Genomic DNA, 23,846 nt, shown 5'->3' on the forward strand with positions numbered 1-23,846 from the left:
TCGCTCTCTCCTCTCTGCATTAGCTCTAGATGAAATCTAAAAAATTACCATAAAAAAAGACGATAAAAAAAAACGTACCACACTTTTTTTTTTGCATACCTCGCGTGTTGCCGTAGCAACCGGGTATTAATTTAAACCTCGCAACCACCTAGACGGAGCGCGTGAATCTAGCAGGGAACATCTCCATTCCGCATCTACGATTCACCAGGAGACCTGTGGCTATGTTGTAGTTTGACTTTAACAACTGGGAAGTGCCCGGCGTGTGGGCTGATGTTTGTGTTGTGCGCTGTGGATTGCGTTTTACCCGGTCAACTATTGAGTTGACCTATTGCAGGGTTACCTTGTATTTACAGTCGTTTCTCTCATATTGCTACTATAGGACCAGAGGCGCCTCTGCTTAATATTTTATATTCATATTGTATTTATTTTCTTTTGTTATGGGATTGTGTCTATGTACATTGTCATATAATGATCTGTACACTGACTACCCTAATTTGAGTGTTGATTCGCTACACCTGTTTTAGTCATGTGACCGTTTTCAGTGCGCTTTTAAGAGGACGTCTGTCCACCTATCAGTGTCTGACGAAGAGCTGTTGCTCCAAACTTGTTACCATGCAGTCGCAAATAAATCACTGATTTTCTAAGAGTCCGCAGTGTTGCGAGCTTCCTATATTCCTCTTGATATCGTACTCTTAGCTCAACACCTGCCCTGTCCGGCCGTGGATGTGCGTGCCTCCCTGTCCGCGTTTTACCCGGCGCCGTGGCCAATAGCAGACGGCGCCTATCGGCCGGACTCACAGCACAGCGTCCTGTTTGTGTTCGACTGGACTCCCCCGCCGAACGTGCGCCCGACAACCTTCTCGTCAAGTCGCGCGTAACTGCCTCGTCCCCAAACCTAATACACATAATGGCCGCCGATTTTTTCGTGTCACTTCCACTGGAGCCAGGCTAGCGGATGTCCTACAGGGTTCTGGTTACGGAGAACCGTCTGTCCCCCTCCCTCTCTCCTCCGGGCGTCTCTGTCCCAGCAGGACTCCATCTACGCCGGCTCCTGTCCCTGGTTCCCCCTCTCCATTTGTCTTGACGATCGGTTTGGCTCCTGCTGAATAATGGATGAGGCGGCGCTGCGCTCATCATTGTAGAGCGTTAGCCCCGTGGCGAGGAGGAGGGGCGTTTTCCATCCCCTGCCGCTTCATCCCCATCCACCCCCCCCCCCCCATCCCCTCGTCCGCTTCGGGATGACTGACGAGCCGGGATGAGTGACGAGCCGATGGCGGCGGGCGTGTCCCGTTAGCCCATGATTGAACCGCGTCCGGAGTACATGGTCGCCGATGTAGATGGAGAGGGCGAAGCAGGGAGATGATACACTCAGCGGTACTTCTAACCCCCCCCCCCCCTACCCCCACCCCGTCACAATCATGACCCCCCCCCCCCCCTCTCCTCAAAGCGAAGCAGGGAGATGATACACCCATCTCCCCTCCGCCCCAATACCCGCCCTGTCACAATCATGACCCCCCCCCTCCCACGCAGTATAGGGCTCACTCGTGCTCATAATGTCACCGATGCTAGAAAGTGAGTCCCACTCAAACATGACCCCTTTTAGCCTTACTGGCGTAGCGTGTCCTTTCGATCTGCGGTACCACCCCCCAATCACGACAACAACGGCGCGTGTATTAAATGAGAAACTTGACCTTGTTATGAAACCTGGCGGACGCATACCACAGGTCAGTGGTATGAGTCGATCAGTCATTCCAGCGTCTGTACGGGCTTTGAGGATTTGTGAATTTTGTATCTCCGCAGGAGATGACTAAGTATGTTCCGAGTACTTTAAAGTTCTGACTTTCAAAGGATGAAGGAGCAGCAAATAGTGCAAACTTTCACGTTTTCAAGAGGCCCTCACAGCAGTCCTTCAACACCGGTGCTTTGGCAGATTCCTTTTCAAGCGCCAACGATTAGCCTTGGATCTCGAAAGCCAATCAAGCTATCTTGGCTCGATCGCCCCAATTCTTTTTCCCTTTAGACATTTGAAAGAGCAGGAGTGTTTGTCTGTTTCTGTCCCTCTGCCTTCACGCCCGTCAATCTATTTGTATGCTTGAGTCCTTCTATCTGTGTGTGTGTGTGTGTGTGTGTGTGTGTGTGTGTGTGTCAGTGTCAGACAGAGTTAAGACGCTTTGGGGGAACAGGCAGGAAGAAGTGCTTGACAGACAGTTGGTCTCAAGGTTAGGAAGATATATTTCTGTCGTCAGCTTGCTGCGAAGGCCAGGTCTCCTCGGTAACAGCATCTGCGCCGGATGACGGAATGACACTCGTCTCCCCGCGTCTCCCGAACACCTGTGTCAACGCGACCCCAGCTGACCCCCCTGGCTCCAACTAGCCCAGACAAAACACCTGGGAGTGTGAAATCACCTCACCGCTGGGCATGCTGGGACATAAAGAGGACATGTGATCTCGGCACCCCGATTGCGGTCTGACCGCACAAATCATGTTCCACCACATGTGCGCTCATATACTCTCGCACGCCAACTTGGTCTCGTTTCCCTGGTTTCTGTTCAAAGGAATTATTGAACAAAAATCCAGAGAACCTGTCTTGTTAGAGGGCTTGGATCTGAGGTGACTGATTAAGAATATAAATAATGTATGTATATATATAGGTATTTCTTCTTGGACAGCTTCTCAGCAATGGGGATTGTGTGCCAATTAAGATTCCCTCTCTACTCTCTATCTAAAAGGCTTGACAGAGTGTGAGCTGTGTGTGTGCGTGTGCGTGTGTGTGTGTGTGAAAGAGAGAGAGGGGGAGAAAGAAAGAGTGCTTTACTGTAAATGTGAATTAAAGGTTTTTGGCATAATAGCTTGTCACTGTCAGCTTTGATAGTGGAATGTGTGTGTGTGTGTGTGTATGTGTGTGTGTGTGTGTGTCTGTTTGCAATGTGAGGCAGCGATTGTAGTTTTGTGCAATGCATTGTTTTTGATGTGGGAAATGGTAGATGCTTTTGAAGGAACTTCAAAAGTACTCTTGTTTTTTTTTAACATTATGGTGGTTATCAACATTTCTTGTTGATTAACGCGTTCAACATTATGATCAGAGTAGAACTGTGTTTTCTTTCATCCTCCTAATTCCCGTGTCCCGGGCTTTGCCTTTTCGCCGGGCTCCTCCTCTGTGGGCGGTGAAACGTCCCACGAGATTCCTTCTCCTCGTCCGCCTGCTTGACCTCTCCTTTTAATTTATTGCTCGGGGCACAGCTACCTTCTCCGCTCGGGAATTACTACTGGATATGACCCCCTGGACTTGATGCACTCTGGGTGCACTCTCTCTCTCTCTCTCTCTCTCTCTCTCTCTCTCTCTCTCTCTTTGTGCCCCCCCCCCCCCCATCCATCCATCTCTCTCTGACCTTGGGCGCGGTCGGTAGCGGAATAACCCTGACAAGCGAACCTCCACGGAAAACCAGCCATCACTAAGCTAAGCTAATAAGCGTAACTTAACATATGCCACAGCAACTCACATCATTACTCATTTTAATGGCGTTGCCCGCTTACAGTACCTGACTCCCACTTGACCATATCTTCTGCACTCGGCCGCCGGCTGGTTTTTTGTCGAGGTCTGAGCTGGATGAGTCCAGCCTGGTTGTAGCCGGCGTGGCCCCCGGGATGACAGATTGCTGGCCGGGTTGGGGAACCGATACCCGAATTGGGGCCCCTGGGCTCCACCGCTGCGCCGCCCCTGCTGTCGAAACCGTCGGAGCCAACAATAAGCGCTCTGTAGACGGCAGAGACTTCCTGTCTGCTCCCTCCTGGGCCACGGCGCGCGCCATGGGCTCGCCACACGGACGGGTGTCACTCCCGACGGGCTCGGAGAGGGCGGCGACACTCCCGGCGCTCTCTCTCACGTCCCCGGCCACCCCTGGGTGTTTCTCTCTTTCGCCCTGAGCTGTCCCCTACTCTCTCTGTCTCTCTCTCTCTCTCTCTCTCTCTCTCTCCCTGTCTCTCTCTCCCTGTCTCTCTCTCCCTGTCTGTCTTTCTCTCTCTCTCTCTGTCTCTCTCTCTCTCACTCTAACACTTGTCCCATTCCTCTCTCTTCTCTCTCACACACACCTCTCCCTGTCTCTCTCTATCTCTCTCCCTCCCGGTCTCTCTTTCCCTCCCTGTCTCTCTCTCTCTCTCTCTCTCTCTCTCTCTCACTCACTAACACCTATTCCATTCCCCTCTTCTCTCACACACACACCTCTCCCTGTCTCTTTCTCCCCCCCTGTCACTCTCTCTCTCTCTCTCTCTCTCTCTCTCTCTTTCTACAAACCCTATGGAATAATATCTTCAAGGCCCATTAAAGGAAAAGTGCCGTGGATAATAAACTGAATGAACATGTGGAGGCGTGGGGGGTGTTAAATGTTGAGATCATTATTGTTGTTAGCGCTGATTAAACGGAGGGGGGGGGGTAAGAGGCTGCGGGCTCGTAGCAGAAGCAGTGTCGGCACAGACCTCCGCACAGACCCAGGATCAGCCTCCGGGCAAGGGCCGCTGTCAAGGGGGGGGGGGGGCGAACAGACTCCAGATCATGTGGGAGGCTGTGTGAATTTACGGCCCCTCACCCAGTGTGTGGGGGTAGGAACCTCGACAGCAGGGAGGGCCCCAGATCAGCTCCAAGGTGCCAGGAGGTGCCCAGCTGCACTACAGACTCAAGATGGCCGCTTTAGGGTCGGACTCCTCTGGAATGCAGCCCTGCTAACGTGGGGGGGGGGGGGGGGGGCGGGGGGGTCTAGAGGAGATTTGGGTTGCTGGAGTAGAGTGGAGGCAATGATTCATACTGGTGCTGGAGTTGGGAGACGAGACTAACCCATTAACAGCAGAAACAGTTGTCCAGATGTACTGACGATTCCAGACGCATTATCTGGAGGGGCCAAATGAATCAGGAATGTCTTACAGCAACAGGGAACATACACTCGGGTTAATTTCCAGTTCCAGCTGCCTCGGAGAAGACATCATCTTTGGAGCGTCACGCTCCCTCGCCGCGACACCGGGGTTTGAGTCACTCGCTGGCACATGCGTCACGCATTCATACGCATACGAGTCGAGCCGTCTCAGAAACGGCTTCGTTAACACGTCGGACCGGCTGCCTACGGGCGGCATAACATCGCCTCCTCCTTTCACACTGATCTGTTTCCTCTCTCTCTCTCTCTCTCCCTCTCTCTCTCTCTCTCTCTCTCTCTCCCTCTCTCTCTCTCTCTCTCTCTCTCTCTCCCTCTCTCTCTCTCTCTCTCCTTCACACTCAATCCGTCTCTCACTCCCTCTCCTCTCCTCTCCCGCTCTCTGACTCGGAAGCCTGTGGAAGATAACGACGTTAGCCATGCACAGCTGCGAAGGCTCTCGTCCCCCTCCCCCGCGTCCTCCCCCCTCTCTCCCCCCGGATTTGGATCCGTGCTCGGCAGCCTGGACACCCCTCGCGCCCGGGAAGTCCGGGAATCCGCTGGACAGCAGAACGCTGTGATTTATGGTGATTGGAGCTAATACCCTTGCGAGAGCGCCGGGGCCCACCTGCTAGCCGAGCCGGTTGGCGGACGAGTCCGGGCCGTCACCTCGTGGGGGTCTGGCAACGCGGCCGGATAGATGGGGACGATTTGACATCAGCGTGAAATTATGTAGCGCTGACGTCGCTCCTATGTAGGGCTTATGTAGTACCCATGTACGGTAGGACGAATTGGCTTCAGCACAGTTGTATTCAATTGGTGGATTTTATATAGGCCGGAATGTATCTCATATGGAGCCATTGGTTATCAATCAATCAATCAAGTTGGATTTATATAGCGCCCTTCATGATACCCAGAGCGCTTTACAGAGTCCAGTATTCATTCAGACACAGTCATACCGGTGGTGGTCAGCTACATCTGTAGCCACAGCTGCCCTGGGGCAGACTGACAGAAGCGTGGCTGCCAATCAGCGCCTACGGCCCCTCCGACCACCACCACCATTCATTCACATTCATACGTTGCATGTCTTTATGAGTTATGTAGTGTAACGCTCTTGGTGGCGGCCTCGCTTCACATGGTGGATTCTACCCCAACACAGCGCTTCTCATGTCCCTAATTAGAGAACACCATGACATGTCTTTGGTCTTTTGCCACATGAACGGGGCGGCATGTAGGTCAGGAGGTAGAGCGGCCGGCTGGGGATCGCAAGGTCCCCGGTTCGATCCCAGCTTCCGGAGTGTGCCGAAGTGTCCTTGAGCAAGGCACTGAAACCTAAAACCGCTCATGTGCGGCATGGTGACGCAGTACCTCGTACTGTCGCCTCACAGCAAGAAGGTCTTCGGGCCTTTCTGTGCGGAGTTTGCATGTTCTCCCCGTGTTCTCAAGGGTTCCCCCCATAAAGAACCCAATACGCTGTCCGTCCCTGGCGAAGACTTGGTTGTCCCCCGGGCGCGTCCCCTGCTTCTGGCTGCCCTTGGGGGAAGGACATCGGGATGGGTTAAGAGCAGAGAGAACATGGTACATCGGTACATGCTCCAGCCATTTTGTGTGTGTGTGTGTGTGTTTCGCCGCCTACACCATGTGACAGATAAAGATGCTTGTTGTTTTGCATGTCTAGATTTACAGTGCACGGCTAAGTCATCAATGTAGCACCATGTATTCCGATGACTCATCTAATCCGTATGTAGCTGGCCTCTTCTTGTTTGGGACGCGTCTACGCGTTTTGCAACCCAGTTTAGCGATAGCACCATTGAGTTTAGGGTTAAGGAAGACCCTAACCCCTAACCTTAACCTTAACCCTAACCCCAACCCCAACCCTAACCCTAACCCTAACCTTAACCCTCAACTCTATGGTGTTCTTGCTAAACTGGGTTGCGAAAAGTAATCTCGCGTTTGGGACATGGAAGAACTTTGTAATAGCTGGTCCTTTAGCTCTGTGAAAAACAAAAGCGAGGACCTTATACAGGTATCTACGGTCTTATTCATGCTGCAGACGTAATCAATGTGTTTCTCTCACCAAAGAAAAATCTGGAATTCATGTCACGTTCTTCTATTGGAGGTTTGGCGTGCTCGATGCCTTGAGAAAAGTTATGTCCGTGACATGAATGCATTAAAAACAGGTTTTTCCAGGTGATTTAGAGGTGATTCTATAAGTATTGACGTACAGCAGTTATTTATCTGCCCAACGTTGGTCATCTGGAACACCTGGATATACGCTTGGCTACACACGCCATTATCCCAGCTTCCTTATCACAAGTCACCCATGCAAACCATGACACACACACACACACACACACACACACACACACGCACCATCAACAACAGACACACACACACACTGCATGTGAACTCCTTAGACATGCCTGTCACAGTAAACAGTCTCAGGCTTTTTAATGAAAATGTCAAACTCGGAGAGGGATGTTAACCTTTCGCAATATCACTGTCATTAAAAATGGATCAGAGCGCTCTTTGATGTTGACTGAGCATCCTGTTTGCGCCGCCGGTGGCGGAGTCGGGCCGGGCGGTTCTGTGGCGCCCTCTATCGACTGGAGTCTGCATAATTATGGCCTATTTGGGAAAAAAAAGAACGAGAAAGAGAGAGAGAAAGAGAGAGAGAAAGAGAGAGAGAGAGAGGTGCGGAGAGTGAAGAAGATGGGTAAATCAAGACAGAAAAATAGAACGCCTGTTTGTTTTTTGGCGCTCAGTTTTGCGAACGTGGAGAATCACGCAGAGCTCGGCCGGTCGTGAAGCAGAGCAGAGCTGAGGCTACCTGCCTAGGGCCTGGGCTACATCTGGCTGGGAGGGTGAACCCACGACCCCTAGCAGGCAGACGACCCGGCTGACCCCTGGGCCGTGACGGCCACACTGGGCCGGGGACAGCACCGTGTCCAAAGAGATAAATGACTGGGAACTGGGTCGTTTGGGTGGGAACCAGGAGTCCAGAGTCCAGAGTGTTTCTCTCTCTCTCTCTCTGTCTCTCTCTCTCTGTCTCTCTCTCGCTCTCTCTCTCTCTCTCTCTGTCTCTCTCTCTCATGAGCACAAATGTAGTACAAACTGTGTGTGTGTGTGCGCACGTGTGTGCGTGCATGCGTGTGTGATTGTGTGGTTCTTCTTATGTGTTCTTATTCTTTGTATGGGGATTGCATGTGTGTGTGTGTGTGTGTGTGCGTGCGTGTGTGTGTTCATGTGTGAAGCAGAGGGTGGGTAGGAGGTTAAGAGGGAGAGGCAGAGTGAATGAACATAAATAATTGATCATACATACTGCCTTGCATCTGCCTCGCTCTGATCATGACTGTCATTGTGCTGGTGAAAGTAGATATCGATGTTCGGGGGCCTTCCAGAACATACCATGACCACCCCACCATTTTGACCTCATTATGCACATCAGAGCAGAAATAATATATTGCTTTATAAAAGTGCATAAAATTACATGCTCCAGATTAGGTGCATAGCCTATTTTCACTAGGATCAGTTGCCAGCTCTGTTGAATATTCATTTCAATCTTTTCTCCTCTATTTGTCAAAGGAGGACAGAAAAAAAAAGCATGTGGCACAGTGTCATTAAACAGAGTGAGTGAACAGTTATTTTGTTTATTGGATAATAGCTTAACATGGAATATAGCCAGAAGTCAGAACAGAGTGTCACCGCGAGCAGGCTTTGGTTGTTTGCGTTTGAGATCGCAATTTTTTGCCACATTCTGTGTGTTTTTCATCAGAAACCTTTGTGATCCTGTGCTTCGTGGAGAGTTTTCTTAATGATTTAGATTAAACAACTGGAAGGCAGCCGACAAGACCAAACCCTCCTTTGTTTTTCTGCACTGTTGCTCCCCCCCCCCCTCCCCCCCTCCACACACACACACACACACAACAGGACCTAAGTATTCCCAAAAGCTTTTATTCTCAGTCATTTTTTCCCCTCCCCTTCTCTTCCCTCCCCCACTTCTCTCTCTGCCTCTCCTACCCTCTCTGCCTTTGTTAGAGACGGCCCCTCACCCCCATCTCCCCTCTCTCTCCCCTCTCTCTCACCTCGCTGGTCTGGGCGAAGTGCTCGGGGGACAGCGACTCACCCGCCCGCTGATGCTTTTCTCTCGGAGCGCGAGAAGAGGAGGTGAACCAAGTGTCTGGAGAGACACGCTCCTCCCGCCTCTCTCCCTCTATCACTCTGCCGGGCTCCCGCTCCCTCTCCATCTGTGGCTCTCTGGTTGGCTCCTCTCTCTCTCTCTCTCTCTCTCTCTCTCTCTCCCCCCCCCCCCCCCCCCCCTTGCTCCCTCTCTCTGTCCTCTCACTCGCTCGCTCACCCGCTCCAGTTTGCCGGCTGTGAGTGGAGGAGCTGGTTGACACGAGGACTGACTACCTGCTGCCCCGGGATTGTGTTCGCGTGCGCTATGATGGTCTGAGCGCGAGTTGTTGTTTTGGCTGCCGGTGAGCGGTTGCGTCTCGAGCGGCGGAGAGCCCCGCGGACGCTGCGAGCGCCTCTGGATCTGGAACAAGACAGGAGGAGTGGATGCTAAGAGAAAGGGAGGAAAACGAGCCAGAGAGAGAGAGAGGCGACTTCTCTCCCCCAACAGAAGGCAATAAGAAGCGGAATAAGCCGCGGTTCTGTGAAAAGGAGAATACCAACAGAACACTCTGGAACAGAGAGCTCATTCGCCGTTTTTGGATCAATTTCAACATCGAGGACTAGACTTGAAGAAACGGAGGGGGAATTCGGGGTCCGGGCTCCAGGCTGTTCATTTCTCATTTGACAGGCGTGTGTTTTTTCTCCCTCCTCCCTCTTTTATTTTCCTTTGGCTGTTTTTCAGCCGCGGTGTCGTCCGTCTGTGGAGTGTCACGGTGTCGGCTGTGGAGTGTCACTTGTCACCCGGTCTTTCGCGGAACAGGGGCAGCAGAGGAGGAGGCGTGCTTTTGCATTGAAGAGAGAGAGGGGGGGAGGGGGTTTGATTTCATCCTTCCCAACTTTCTGCCCCTCTCCACTTCGTCTGACCTGTTTTACCCCGGACTCCAGGGGACGGCCGCTCTACGTAGCCTACTTTCGGGGGAAGGGGAGGCTGTGTTTTTTTAACTCGTGGGAGGTCGTCATCGGAAAATAAAGAAGCCCTCCTCTGGATCCTGAGGGCATGTTTTAGTGGGCAACAGCCAGCTGCTCACCAGCCACCCTGCTAATTACACATCCACAAGTGCGCTCGCGAAGGGGGGTGGGGGGGGCGTTGCGTCCGGATCCGAGGGCACGTCGCCTGGTGTGTATTATCTTTTTTTTTCCCTTGCCCTGACTTTAGCTCTGGACAATAAGACGGGGGGAAGCCGAGTGGATACAACGAATCGTTTGTTATTTCCCTCGGGGGCGTTTTTATAAAAGGCGAGAGAAGGCTGATGAATGCGCGCGCAACGTGACAGAGCCGGAGATAGCCTCGCGCCTCTCCCATTCACCGCCACGGGAGGCTGAAGAAGATGCTCAGCCGTCAAACTCTTCCTGACTAACGCTGTTTGTTGGGTGTGCGCCGGGGCCGGGCCTGTGCTGTGAAAGCCACCGCGGGGGAGGGGCCCCTATGGGTTCCACGTCTTTGGAGCCGGGGTTACAAAGAGGAGGGTCTTTTACCGTCTGCGGAATTACGGTCGCAACTCTGGAAGTTTTGGAAACAACCTTTCGGACCCTGAGTGACCGCGGCTTGTTATAAAACGCGTGTGCGCGCACGCACACACATACATACACACTCACACACACACAGGTGCTGTCTGCGTGAGTGTGCCCCACACACCAGACACAAGTACATACATTTTCAGACCCATAATCACCCCCTCCCTTTCTCTCTCTCTTTCTCTCTCGCTCTCTCTCTCTCTCTCTCTTTCTCTCTCTCTTTCTCTCTCTCTCTCACACACACACACTCACACAGATACACGTGAACACACACAGACTTTTCTGCTGTAGCCTACGTGAACACTTCTCACACAGACACACACACACTCACCGAAATCCACGACTGTCCTCCTGCAGCGAGTGGAGTAGCATGGAGGGAGCATGGACCGGCGGGGGCCAATAGGAGCCGTCCCTGGAGGCTTTTGTCGTCTCCCGCAAATGGATGTTATTAGCTGCCAATATGCGTTGCCTGGAAACCACTGAAAGCTTCTCGTCGCATTTTTCCGAGAGCAACCGTGAAGAGCCAGCGGCACACAGCTGGACAAGACGCTGAACCACCCCGCCGTTCGGAGTCTCTCTCAAACACCCCATCATTACAGGGTCTCTCTACAGGCTCTCTCCATCTCCTCGTCATCCCTTCCCCTCGGCTTTTGCGGACACCTCACCTCATCCCCGCCCGCCCACCCGCCCCCGTCCTCGCTGTGGAAGAGGGGGGCCCCCGCGCCATGGAGTGGACCATGGCCGGCTGCCACTACCCCAGCCCCCCGCCGCCCCCCGAGAGGGACAGGATGTACCAGCACAAGGTGTCCCTGGTGGTCCGTTACTTCATGATCCCCTGCAACATCTGCCTGATCCTGCTGGCCACCACCACGCTGGGCTTCGCCGTGCTCCTCTTCCTCAACAACTGTACGTCCCCCCCCCACCCACCCCACGTCCCCCGCGCGCGGTCGGTCGTGTCTGTGTGTGTGTGTGTGTGTTTGTAAGGACGGGCGCGCGTCGAACGCCGCGGCGAGTCCGAGGAAAGAGAAGAGCTACTGATCTGTTGCGAAACGTATGCTTCAGTTCTTGAAAGCGTTCCGATAGGAAAAGGACGCCGACCCCCGCCGGAGCTATCTTCAAGGCCCGGCGCCGAGGAGGAGACGGCGTCTCTCCGCAGCTCGCTCTCTCCGCACGCCCGGGAGGGCCGCTATCATCCCCCTTAAAGCGGTGGCATTTACTTTGAACCGTGGGATAAAGTAGCCTTATTAAATGGCTTTTCGAGGAGAGCAGCTCTTGCATGAGAGCCCCCTCTCTCTCTCCCCCCCCCACCCCGGACGGGGGACCGTAGCCCCGGGCGCCCCCGCCCGCCGCGCCTAGACGAGCCACGTCTACCGCTAAGGCACGCCGGCGACCTTTAAGGAAAGCGCGCCCCCGTTCTCCCGGTCGGCTCGTGATCCGCTAGGCGTCAGAGCATCGTCTCCGTTCCGTTCCACTTCCTGGTTTCCTCCTCAGCTTGACGTCGGTCGGCGACAAAATACCTTCGCCGTGCCAGCAAAGGTCAAAGGGCGTGCTAGCACAGGGGAAATACCGTGCCAGCACAGGTGAAGGGGCGTGCCAGCACAGGTGAATTTTTTCCAGTGCTTCATGACACCTACGCAGATGTTCCACAATAGCTAGTGCAGCGTTTCGTTTTGTTTTTGCGCTGCTTTTTCCTGTGCAAAGTGCTGTGAATTCGCATTATATTCCAATCCCACGCCAGATTAGTCTGCCTCGAAGGCGAACTACTTCTCACCGCTCAAACGCATATATAGCGTTAATTTACCTCGCGTACGGTGGTCGTCACACATTTGAACTGACCCAGTGAGCCGAGACGATGTGGACCACATGAAATAACTAGTCTTAAGAGGGACGTATGCAGTCATTTCCTATTGGTCGACTCTGAAGCGGGCGAAAACGCCCCCGCACACTTCCGGCGAGCGCCTCAGCGGGACTGAGTGACGGCCCTCAGCGGACAGACGGCTATCCAGCCCCCCCGTCCACCCCCGTCCCCGATCGGTGCCACCCCCCCCCCCCCCCCGAACCGTTATCAGCCAGAGGGTTTTCAATCACGCCCCCCCCCCCCCCCATTCACTCTCTCTCTCTCTCATCAAAGGGAGGGGGGGGGGCGTTCCGGAGGGGAGTTCATTTGTAACCACGTCGCGTTACAGAATCAATTTAATCCAGACAGATTCCATTAGATTTAAATACAAACCTGGTTAGAGCGCTCCATTTCCACCTCTCACCTAAAGAGAGGAGATGAGAGAGAGAGAGAGGGAGGGAGAGAGAGAGAGACTGAGAGAGAATGATGGAGTGAAAGGAGCACCATTAACATGGAGAGCTCTCTCCGTGTGGGCAGAACGCTGGCTGGACATTGACCTCGGGTCCAGTTCCATTTGGTGAAGCATTTGCCACACACACGCTTTACTCTCTTCACACACACACACACACACACACACACATGTACACACACACACACACGTACACACACACACTCTTTACTCTCTCTCGTTGCGGGTCGGTCGCAGGTTAGCCTACATGGGAGTGTATGTCATCTACTAGAGGGAGAGAACCCCCCCCCCCCCCTCACACACACACACACACACAGACGTACACACACACACACACACATGTACACACACACAAACACACACACGTACACACACATGTACTGTACACACACACGTCAGTACAAGACACATTTATCTGGTTTAGATATTCTGTGAATAATGGCCATTATGTGACTTTCATACATATACATACAGTACACACACACACACGCACACACACACACACACACGCACACACACACACACACACACACACACACACACAAGGAGATGGGACAGGAGATACAGTAGGGATATGCGAGAGACTGTATCTTGCCCTTTCATTACTGAAAGGAGATGAAATCATGTGCATTTGTCAAACCCGTCAGCTCATTCTCTGTGCTTGCTGTTGTGCTTAAAAAACCATATAGTGTGTGTGTGTGTGTGTGTGTGTGTGTGTCCAAGGAAGTGTAGCAGTTGTAGGCGTATGCATTCACCATACATTATGTATGAGTGTGTGTACGGTCGTGTGCATCCTCTCCATTGAGAGACTGAGAGAGAGAGAGACAGAGAGAGAGAGAGAGAGAGACTGAGAGAGAGAGAGACAGAGAGAGAGAGAGAGAGAGAGAGACAGAGTGAGAGAGACTGAAAGAGAGAGAGAGACTGAGAGAGAGACTGAGAGAGAGAGAGAGAGAGACTGAGAGAGAGAGACTGAGAGAGAGAGAGAGAGACACCGAGAGAGAGACCGAGAGAGAGACCGAGAGAGAGAGAGACTGAGAGAGAGACGGAGAGAGAGAGAGAGACACTGAGAGAGAGATCGAGAGAGAGACCCAGAGAGAGAAAGGGTCATATATCCACCCGCTGTTTATCTTATTCTTGTTCTTCAAATCCCGGGGATGGAAATATGTCAGCGTCATGATCGCCTGGGAAACGGGCTCAGTCGACGTTTCATTATTCACCTCAACTCAACTCCGACAGCAGCTCGCCCTCTCCTCCTCATACAGTACCTTAATCTCTCTATCGCACTCCCACAATCCCCGCTGTTGACAAGCAATTTTAAGTAAGACTAAATTTAAACTCTGCTCCGGCACGCGTTAGGCGGCACACAGCACCACAATCCCGAGGAGCCCCCCCCCCCCCCCCCCCCCCGGGACGGCCGGCACTAACGGCGACGGGGAATGTGTTAGCGTGGTGATTGATTCGATACGTTTTATCTTCCTCGCTATCCCCGGCACGCGTATATTGTGTGTGTGTGTGTGTATGTGTGTGTGTGCGTGTCGAGGTTCCCTGATGACTGGCTGACTGTTTTGGACAGATGAGTTAGCTCCGGAGAGCGCGAGATGCTCTAGGTCCACCTCTCAATGATCCAGCTTCCTTTGGGGCCTTGCGCCTTGTGTGTGTGTGTGTGTGTGTGTGTGTGTGTGTGTGTGTGTGTGTGTGTCTGACGCAGGGAGAGCACGTTCCGAAGCGACTCGGTCCACTTGCTCAGTTGACCCCCCCCTTCCCCTCCCTCCCTTCAGATTAATTTCCATATCATGTATGTATGTATGTATGTATGTATGGGTGTACAGCACACACGGTTGGTGTTCAGTCGTCCCCTCCCACTGCAAACCGAGGCTCATTATCCATCCATTATCCATCTCATTCCCGCGGGCGTCACACACACCTCAAGCACATCACAGAATCCCCACATCATTTTCACTCCCGCTGAGTCGCATTCACACCCTGCGCTCCAGATATGGCCGCCGTTTGGCAGGTACTATATATGTAACGACCCGCGTGCTTAAGAAACCGCCGGTGAAAGAATCACTGCTGTCGGTTCTCTTTACCATTTAGACCGGCGCCCGCTGTCACATGAGGTCACGGGGTCAGGGTTAGGGTTATTTATAGGGCGAGGCAATTGGCCGATCAAATCAGTTAGGAAGTAAGCTTCAGGACTTGTGATGGGAGCAGTTTGTTTCTGTCGGTATTAAATATGGCGGCGTTGCTGGGGCAGCGAGTACAGATTTCAGACGGCACGGAGGTCCAGATGGTAGCCGACTGGCCCGCTTTATTTCCTGACGCGGCTCGGAGCACAGCTAGCTCTGGGGTCGGGGACGCCGGCCATAACGAAATAATAAAAGGCCCCGAGAACTCTGAAAGGGTTCCCGCACGTTGCTAACCCTCTCGCTCTTCCCCACGTCTCCCAAAACCCACCTAATAAACTCTGCTCCCCGACCGCCCTGAACCTCTCGACCAATCACCCCATGCGGTCCTGGGAGCAGATCCTGTAGCTGACCCCACCCCCCCCCCCACACACACACACACACACACACACACACACACACACACACACAGGTCCCAGGCCACAGTGTTACAATACCGAGAATTTCACTTAACGTTTTTGTAACTGTATGCCAATTATAACCCAGAATAGCAGTACATATCTATGCCTTATTATTATCCACAAATGACCCATTGTCTGTGTGATTTCAAAGGTATTGTGCGGTTTGGGAAAAGACAATTAAATGCAAATTCCTTTTTTGCAAGATCCCACCACGATGAAATGTATTAGTGTTGATTAGCGCCATTGTGTGTCTCTGTACCTCAGACCTTGTATTAAAACCTACCAGATAAGCCGAGCCAGGATGGAGAGAGAGTCTCTCTCTTTTCTATTCTGGACAAACTCAATTACTGGGGCTTCACCCCAGGGAAGTCCCTGAATCTTCCTCTAACTAAAACCCATTTCTCTTTTTGTCTCTCCTTTATCTCCCCCAGACAAACCTGGACCGTTCACGCAGCATCCCCCTCCTGATGGTAAGTCCTCTGTGGGTTCTTCCACTCGAACCCCATGACCGCACCGATTTGGCTCCTGGAAATTATCACCCCGAGAGGTGTTCTCTTGCTTTGATGTGGGACACCTCTCTTGGCGCTGTGCTGCTTTCCTTCGGTTTCTCACCACCTCGGCGTGGACCGCAGTCCAGGTTAGGGTCTCCACTTTGGTGCATGGGACTGTGATGACTTGATTTGTCTCAGTTCAGTTTGAGTTATCCAGTACAGAGTTATCCAGTACAGAGTTATCTAGTACAGAGTTATCTAGTACAGGGTTATCCAGTACAGAGTTATCCAGTACAGAGTTATCTAGTACAGAGTTATCCAGTACAGGGTTATCCAGTACAGAGTTATCTAGTACAGAGTTATCTAGTACAGAGTTATCCAGTACAGAGTTATCCAGTACAGAGTTATCTAGTACAGAGTTATCCAGTACAGGGTTATCTAGTACAGAATTATCCTGTACAGAGTTATCCAGTACAGAGTTATCCAGTACAGAGTTATCTAGTACAGAGTTATCTAGTACAGAGTTATCCAGTACAGAGTTATCCAGTACAGAGTTATCCAGTACAGAGTTATCCAGTACAGAGTTATCCAGTAGAGTTATCTAGTACAGAGTTATCCAGTACAGAGTTATCCAGGACAGTACCTTCTTCTACAGCTGCTGCTGGTAGTCCTCCTCCCCATCCAACAGTTGCAGTCTGTATTCAATATAGTCACCCCCATCCACCCCCATCTACGTAGGCCCTGCCATCCTATATCTGGGTGCTGCCCAATGTAGGCCAGGGACACAGCAGCTCCAGTTGTTCCACTTGGCCGAGCCCTGTTCCAATTGTCCGCTGGCTCCGCTCCTCCCGCTGCAGATATAAATCACCATACTCAGCGCCATATTGTTTCAGTCGTTTCGAGACAAGTCACGAGAGTCATTAATTAGGCGGGGGACGATTTATTTGCAAATGGCGGATCCTCGCGCCCTTTAACTGGAGCGAAACAGCTGGTTTCTGTCTCCGTCATGAATATTTATCAGAGCGACGCACGAAGCACCCCTTCTTCGGTGACATACCGACAAGATGGACTCCCGCTGGCCCAGTGTGGGGGCCGCGAAGGCAAAGGTTTGTAAGTAAGGAAAAACAACACAAAGACCACTGATAATTATCGGGAGCCCAGCTGCTGGAGCTGTGAACAAAAGGAGCATCCGAGCTCTCGCTGAATCAGTCCCCGTAATTGCTCAATCACTCGCCTCATAGGTCATCGAATTTTGCGGGGAAAAAAAGGTGTTCGCGAGGAGACAGAGCTATGAAAAACTGTGCCACTTTACTCTGGCTCTATGACAAATGGGATTGCGTCCCGGAGTAACGATGGTAACTGGCATCGGGCGAACCAGCTCCCACAGTCTGAGTAACCGAGCTTGATTGGAGCATCTCTCAGCTTGGCCTGACCTCAACACCTGGGAAGCGTACGAGATGTCTCGGGTGTGCTTTCGCCGCCTGCTCATCAAACGAGGCACCGGAAGTCCAATCACGCCACACGTTCGCGCTCTCCTTAATGACAGTTGAGATTGCGGTTGACAAACGATTCTCGCTCTCAATGAGGAGAAGCCTCCGTTCGGTTGTTGTTGAAACAGATGCTGTCATGGGGGGAAAGTACACTATGTGAGCGTGAGGAAAAAGCAGTCAGTCAGCGAAGGAAGCCCGTCTCCGTCCTCCCTCGACGTTTCCCGCCAAACTGTGGCGTCTTATCGATCGTGCCGCTCATTACCCATGTATGGAAGTTTTGGCTGCCTGAAGAGCGCAGTTTGTTTTTGCACAAGTCAAGCGTTTAAAAGCCACTGCTAGACCTTAATTACATTTCCAATAGCTCTGTAGGCTTTCCCTCAGTCGTGTTTGGGATGTTTTTATGTGCCGACCAAACATAAAGAAGCATCACAGTCTCCAATCTCCAGCCTCAGCCTGCGCTGGAGGACAGAGTTTCTGTGGGTCATTTAGCACCAGAGAGATTAGTGGGCCAATTAGTGACGGCCCAAATGCTAACCCCTTTCACACGGTGCCGGGGGGAATTGGTGGAGAAGAGGCTTCAGTACCAAGGGCTAATAAAGGTTCTGCCATTTGTCAAATCTGTTCTGGAGAACAGGGGCGTTCCACTGAACTTCTCAGCTCCAAGGACACTCACTTCCCGGATACTTAATTACAGAAAAACCACAGACAAGATTCTTCATGCATTAAGAGGCAAGCCATTTCTGAATTGACTCTGTGTTGATGATTGCTCCTGGTAGTGGAGATAGATGTAAAGTAGAATGAAACAGAATGAAAGGACTATTTTGTAGAATTCCTGCATGAGAAACTGAAAGCAAATCTGCTCAGTCCCACATTTTGGCCTGCCGTCCCCAGAAATGGAAAACTCTTGTTATGAGTTTGCCCAAAGACAGGGGTCAGAGACGGGCCAAAGTCAGATTTTAGTGGCCTAAAGCTTGACAAGTGGTTGGTGTTGGTCTAGTAGAGTGGTTTGTGGTAGTGTTTGACGAACACAACTCTTCACTCCGAACTTTCTGTGCGCTTGTAACGCAAGTACTTCAGAATACAACAAAGAAAGACAGACAGACTGAGCTCGTACCACTTCGAGCAAGAGTAGAATCATGTCAGCTCATGGAAGCTGTGAAATCGTTGGTTTCTCTGTGGAGCTCTCCTTCATGGCCTCCGGGGGTTAAAACCAGTCTAAAATGGGGCAGCAAACACAAAATGAAACCAAGTAGGAAACCTGAGCTGAGATAGTTGGGTCTTCTTCAACTGCCACTGTACTGTAACTGTCTCACACACACCTCTGCTCCAGTTAATGAATACACTCTGGCTGTGAATCCTTCAATTTGGCGTTTGTCACCGAGAGAGTCCCCTGGAGCAGACTCTGTATCAGGAGACATAATGGACAGTCAAATTGAAAAAGCTATTTGATATAGGATTGAGGAGTTTGCTGCTAAAAGAGGACTCAGTTACTCTTTCTCAATTCTTCCTCTGCTCAAAGGCGTTCCGAACTTTCTCTGATTTTTGACTGCAGTATCACCTCAACCCCTCCTTCAGTAATGAAGAAAAAAACACTCACTCGGTCTATAATTTATTCAGCCTTTTCCGGCGCTCTTGACATAAGCCTCACTCAGCGAGGCAAATTTAATTATGACTTGTCACCTATCTAAATTAAATCTTTTCGTGTCATAGATTCCACACAAAAGAGGCAAAATATCTTCCCCGTCTTTTTTTTTAGGCGGCAGATTGGCTCATATCAAGATATCAAAGGTACTTTGTAAACTTGCCCGTCCTGAATCAACATTAAGCTCATTGAGTTGTCAGTCCTCGCTATCAACAAGAAACATCTGGCCATCAAAGCCCCCGGTTCCTTTTTGGCTTAACGTCAACAGGGCAAAGTTCGATGCCCTCTAAAAGTACACTTGCGTCGAAAAGGCGAAGCCGCTCTCTCTACCTCTTCCCCCAGAGACTCACCCCTTTGTCCTTCTGTGGACTCAGCGTCTGCTTACACAAGCACCTCTGTAGAACTTTTGTTGGCGAAACGAGAGAGAGAGAGAGAGACAAACGTTGTGCGTTTTGACTAGGGCTGGGTATCGATTCGAAATTTCAAGAATCGATTCGATTCCGATTCACAATGTTCAGAATCGATTATCACAATTCGATTCGATTCGACAGCGGTTCTGAACCGTCTCCCCCTCAGCCCGGGGAGGAGGCGAGGGACGTGCCGAGTATCTAGTGATGCGTCGGGTATCGATCGGCCGAGAGGAGAGACGAGAAGGGGAGAGAGATGTGGGTCAACAGGAGAAACCCCGGGAGACCGCTGAAGTTCAACCATCGAGCCAATTTGTTTCTGACTCCAGACAGAGTAAATTGTTGACACTGGCGTCTCGGTTCCTAGACGTGTGTCTGCTTCAGCAGGCCCACCACTGGTCAGCTCGCCACACGCCACAGAAGGGAGAGGTCAACGCTGGCAGATGGTTGTGTCAATCTGGACAACAGTCAGCTGGACCTGAGGCTAGGAAAGAAATCTGAAATCTGAAGCATCTCATACACTACATCACGTACTTGAGGCTCGCTCATATTGTTATGCTACTGATATGCTGTCTCTGCATGGCAGCTTGTTGAAGTCTGAGAGATAATGGTACATGCTAAATGGACTACACTTATTGTATATAGCGCTTTTATCCAAAGCGCTTTAAAGTGGCTTCTCAACCACCCATTCACACACACATACACACACCAATGCTGCCATGCAAGGTGCTAGCCTGCTCATTGGGAGCAATTTGAGGTTCAGTGTCTTTGCCCAAGCACACTTCGACATGTGGAGAGCTGGGATTCAAACCGCCAACCCTACGATCATTGGACGACCCGCTCTACCTCCCGAGCCACAGCCTGAGTATCACTTATCCCGGGCTCATACTACAGGATCTTTAAAATCCCGATTTTGAAAACGGGTTGCATCACACACGTAGGGAGAATTTTAATCGATGTTCTTGTGTGAATCTCAAAGATGCAAACACAACAAGATTTGGAAATAATGGCTCTTCACACACTACAGGATATTATCGCGCACGAGGGAGCAACGAACTCGCCGGCTTGCTTGTAAAGTAGTAAGCTCTGTACCCACCAACGCTCCAGACCAGATTTCTCCTCCGACTGTCGGGGGAGGGGTAAATCAGCCCAAACATCCTGTAGTGTGAGCCCGGGCATTAGGGAAAAGGAGGCTAGACATATCACACAAAACGTGGGCCCAGGATAAACCGTATTGGTTGGTCGTGGTACCTATTAAAAGATTCAGGCCAAGGATAAAGGCATCTGAAAACCTATTTATCAACTCTTTGTAGTCGCTTTCTCTATCGGCCTCATTAGCAGCATAGCAAATCCCTGCCTTGGAGTCCAGGTTTGATTTGCGGTTATTTTCATCATAATAATTATGACCATATGGAGAAAAGAAGGAGGGTGATAAAAAAAATACAGCGAAACAGAGGGAGGACATTAGAGAGGAACCCAGGCCCGGGATGAATGTCTCTCTGCTAATTAAAGAATCAGCCGTTCGATGAAGCTGATTCTGCTCCCTATAGTCCAATAGTAGACGCAATGGTTAGCGACGAGCTCAGGACGACACCCCCCCTCTCTCTCTCATACTGTATACTCACCGTAATTAGCGTATGAAGCAACTAATGTTGCCATAAATTAGACGAATATGTTGCTTACATGTGGCGCAGACACAGTCGCATTGAACCGGCATGTCAATCATTCAGTCCCATTAGTTCGACAAGCTTTTTAAATGAATGACTCATTGCTCTACTTAAGCTGCAGATGTGATGGGCAGGTTTGGCTAATTTAATTGTCAGTTGTTATGTAAAAAAAAAAAAAATAGTACTAGCTGGATTCTTCCCTTTTGTTTGTAACATGTAGCGGAATATTATTGCAATCTGTTATTTTGCCATTACGGTCTCCACAGTCAATGTTTTCTTAATAGAAATGTAAGTTAATGAAGCATTTTATGCTACATCTGTTCAGAGTGTATCCATTCCTGTTACAGAGAGTGCACATGTTCCATCAGCTTTCATTATCCCATTATGGAATGAATTGTAATTGGTCCAGAATGACGTTTGCCTTTAATTGTGATTGTGATGCGAGGATCAAGACATTCTATCCTTCAACATTTCACCATTGTTTTTCGACAGTTTTCAATTGTCACCCAGTGCAGAGTTCAACTCTACAGCTGAAGGACATGCGCGCACACACACAGATACTGTAGACAAACACCACAGATACACACACACACACACACACACGCGCACGCACGCACACACACAGATAGACACACACCACACAGATACACACACACACTGTGTACACTCTCTCTCTCTCAAATTCAAATGAGCTTTATTGGCACGATAGGTGAAAAGAACCCACATTGCCAAAGCAGTACATAAAATCAACATAAAAAAAAATCAACATTCAGATTATGTATAAATAAATAAATAAAATGTGAGTGTGAGGGTGTGTTATCTCCGACAGTGAGGGGTCTGGGTTCTTTCTCTCTCTCTCCCTCCCTCCCTCCCTCCCTCTCTCTCTCTCTCTCTCTCTCTCTCTCTCTCCCTCCCTCCCTCCCTCCCTCTCTCTCTCTCTCTCTCTCTCTGGCCATCATGCCGCTTGAACTAAGACCAAGCAGCAGCAGTATTCAAACGATGTGTGCGCTGTCCGTCAGCAGTTCAGGGAAGACAGAGGGTGAGGCTCAGTGGAATACGGGAAACTCCTTCCCCCGACCGCGGACCGTCTGCCCAGCCCCGTCACCCAAGGAGACTCACTCACGCTGAGGGAGGACATGGGTTAGGGTTGCTAAGTGGAGCGAGCCAGTCAGGATTTCATTCCGCAAACAGAGGCGTACTGGTATATACAGTCTGTGAGTCCGTGGGTTTAAATGTTGGTACTGCTGTATTCAATATGGCCGTGTGTTTTTGTCCAAGGTGTTAAGTTAGAAAATTCGAAAAATAAATGCCACACTTGTCAGTGGTTGAGGTGGTGGTCAAAGGTGTGGCCAAATGTCCAGAATGGGGAATAAAATGTTGAGAATTACCGCACACTCGCGCACACACACACACACACACACGGACACATACACACACACACACACCTACCTCTGCATGTTTTCTCACATGTTACCAAACCTCTTTATCTTTGAATCTGCTTTGCTTCAGACAAGCAACCCAAGCCATCCCAATAACACCACCACCTGCCCCCACCCCCACCCCCGACCAACCCTTACCTAGTCTCAACGCCAGACCCAAGAGAGCTCTTTCGCTGATACCATAGCTACGCTAACTACGTTACTGCATGCGGCAGAGCTCGGGTCAGGAACACTTCATGCAAAAAGCTGGTGCTCAAATCCTGTCAATTCATTGGTTTCGCAGGAATCCCTGCCTATGGGACTCTATTCTGTAGTATGCGGAGCGGCAGCGATTCAACGTAATATTTGAGTCTGGAGAGAGACTAACTCTAACCCAACCGTGTGCATATTTATACAGTATGTGTGCTGCACACCGCAGCACGCCATTTCTACACACCCCGCCAACACGTCACCAACACCATTAGAGCCCACTGGGCCTCGTCACGACAGCCCAAACCGTCCGCCGCCTCCGCCCCCCTCCCTCTGGGGGATTCCGCGTATGCCTTCCAACAGGCGCTAGCATCCCTATATGGAACCACTCTCCCTGCCGAGTACCGGCTCAGCGCCAAGGAGTACTGCACGCCGCTACTGTTTCTCCCGCGCCGCCGCCTTCGCGTTAATGAGTTTCATGGCGTTCGAAGGCTTCCTATTAGACGGGGAGAGAGAGGCTGAAAAAAAAGAGGATGTTGTGAGGGATGGAAGATGTTTTTTTGTGGTTTTTTTGCAGGTGTTTTTTTGTGAATTTGACTTGTTTTCTCCCCCATCTCGTCTCCTGTACTGATAACTGCGGGGCTGTTTAAGCGAGAGGGAACAAACGGGGCCTGTTTTGTATGCCGGCATGCCCACGTGACTCCCGAGAACCTGGCATGCGGCTCATTTGCATAATGAGGATGACTTGCCGTCGCCGAGACTAAGGACGTGGGAGTCGGGCAGCTGGGAAAGGTGGGAGGGAATATTAACACTTTTTTTTTTTTGTAGAGAAAATGTTTATTTAGAGCCACGTTTCCCAGTAAAAGAGCAGGAAGTGCTTTTAAAATGGCAGGTGGACTCGGTGCTAATGGTGAAAGTGCGTGGGCGTGTCTACAGGTACTGACAGGATTTAATAGCGAACAATGCCCTTATGTAGAATGGACTCTACAGCCACCGTAGTTTTTCGGCCGTAATGAAAGTGTGAAAGTCTGATTACACC

The 23,846-nt window shown here is 51.0% G+C and overlaps 1 protein-coding gene across 1 annotated transcript in view; it reads left to right on the forward strand.

The window, feature by feature from the left end:
- agrn (agrin) overlaps positions 1–23,846 on the forward strand; it is a 198,317-nt gene that overhangs the window by 83,807 nt on the left and 90,664 nt on the right. The window contains exon 3 of the mRNA XM_084461938.1: positions 15,914–15,952. Coding sequence (XP_084318064.1) covers positions 15,914–15,952 — 39 coding nt within the window. The remainder of the gene's footprint in view (positions 1–15,913; positions 15,953–23,846) is intronic.

This window comes from Borostomias antarcticus, assembly GCF_949987555.1.
Source record: "Borostomias antarcticus genome assembly, chromosome: 3".
Taxonomy (NCBI): Eukaryota; Metazoa; Chordata; class Actinopteri; order Stomiiformes; family Stomiidae; genus Borostomias; species Borostomias antarcticus.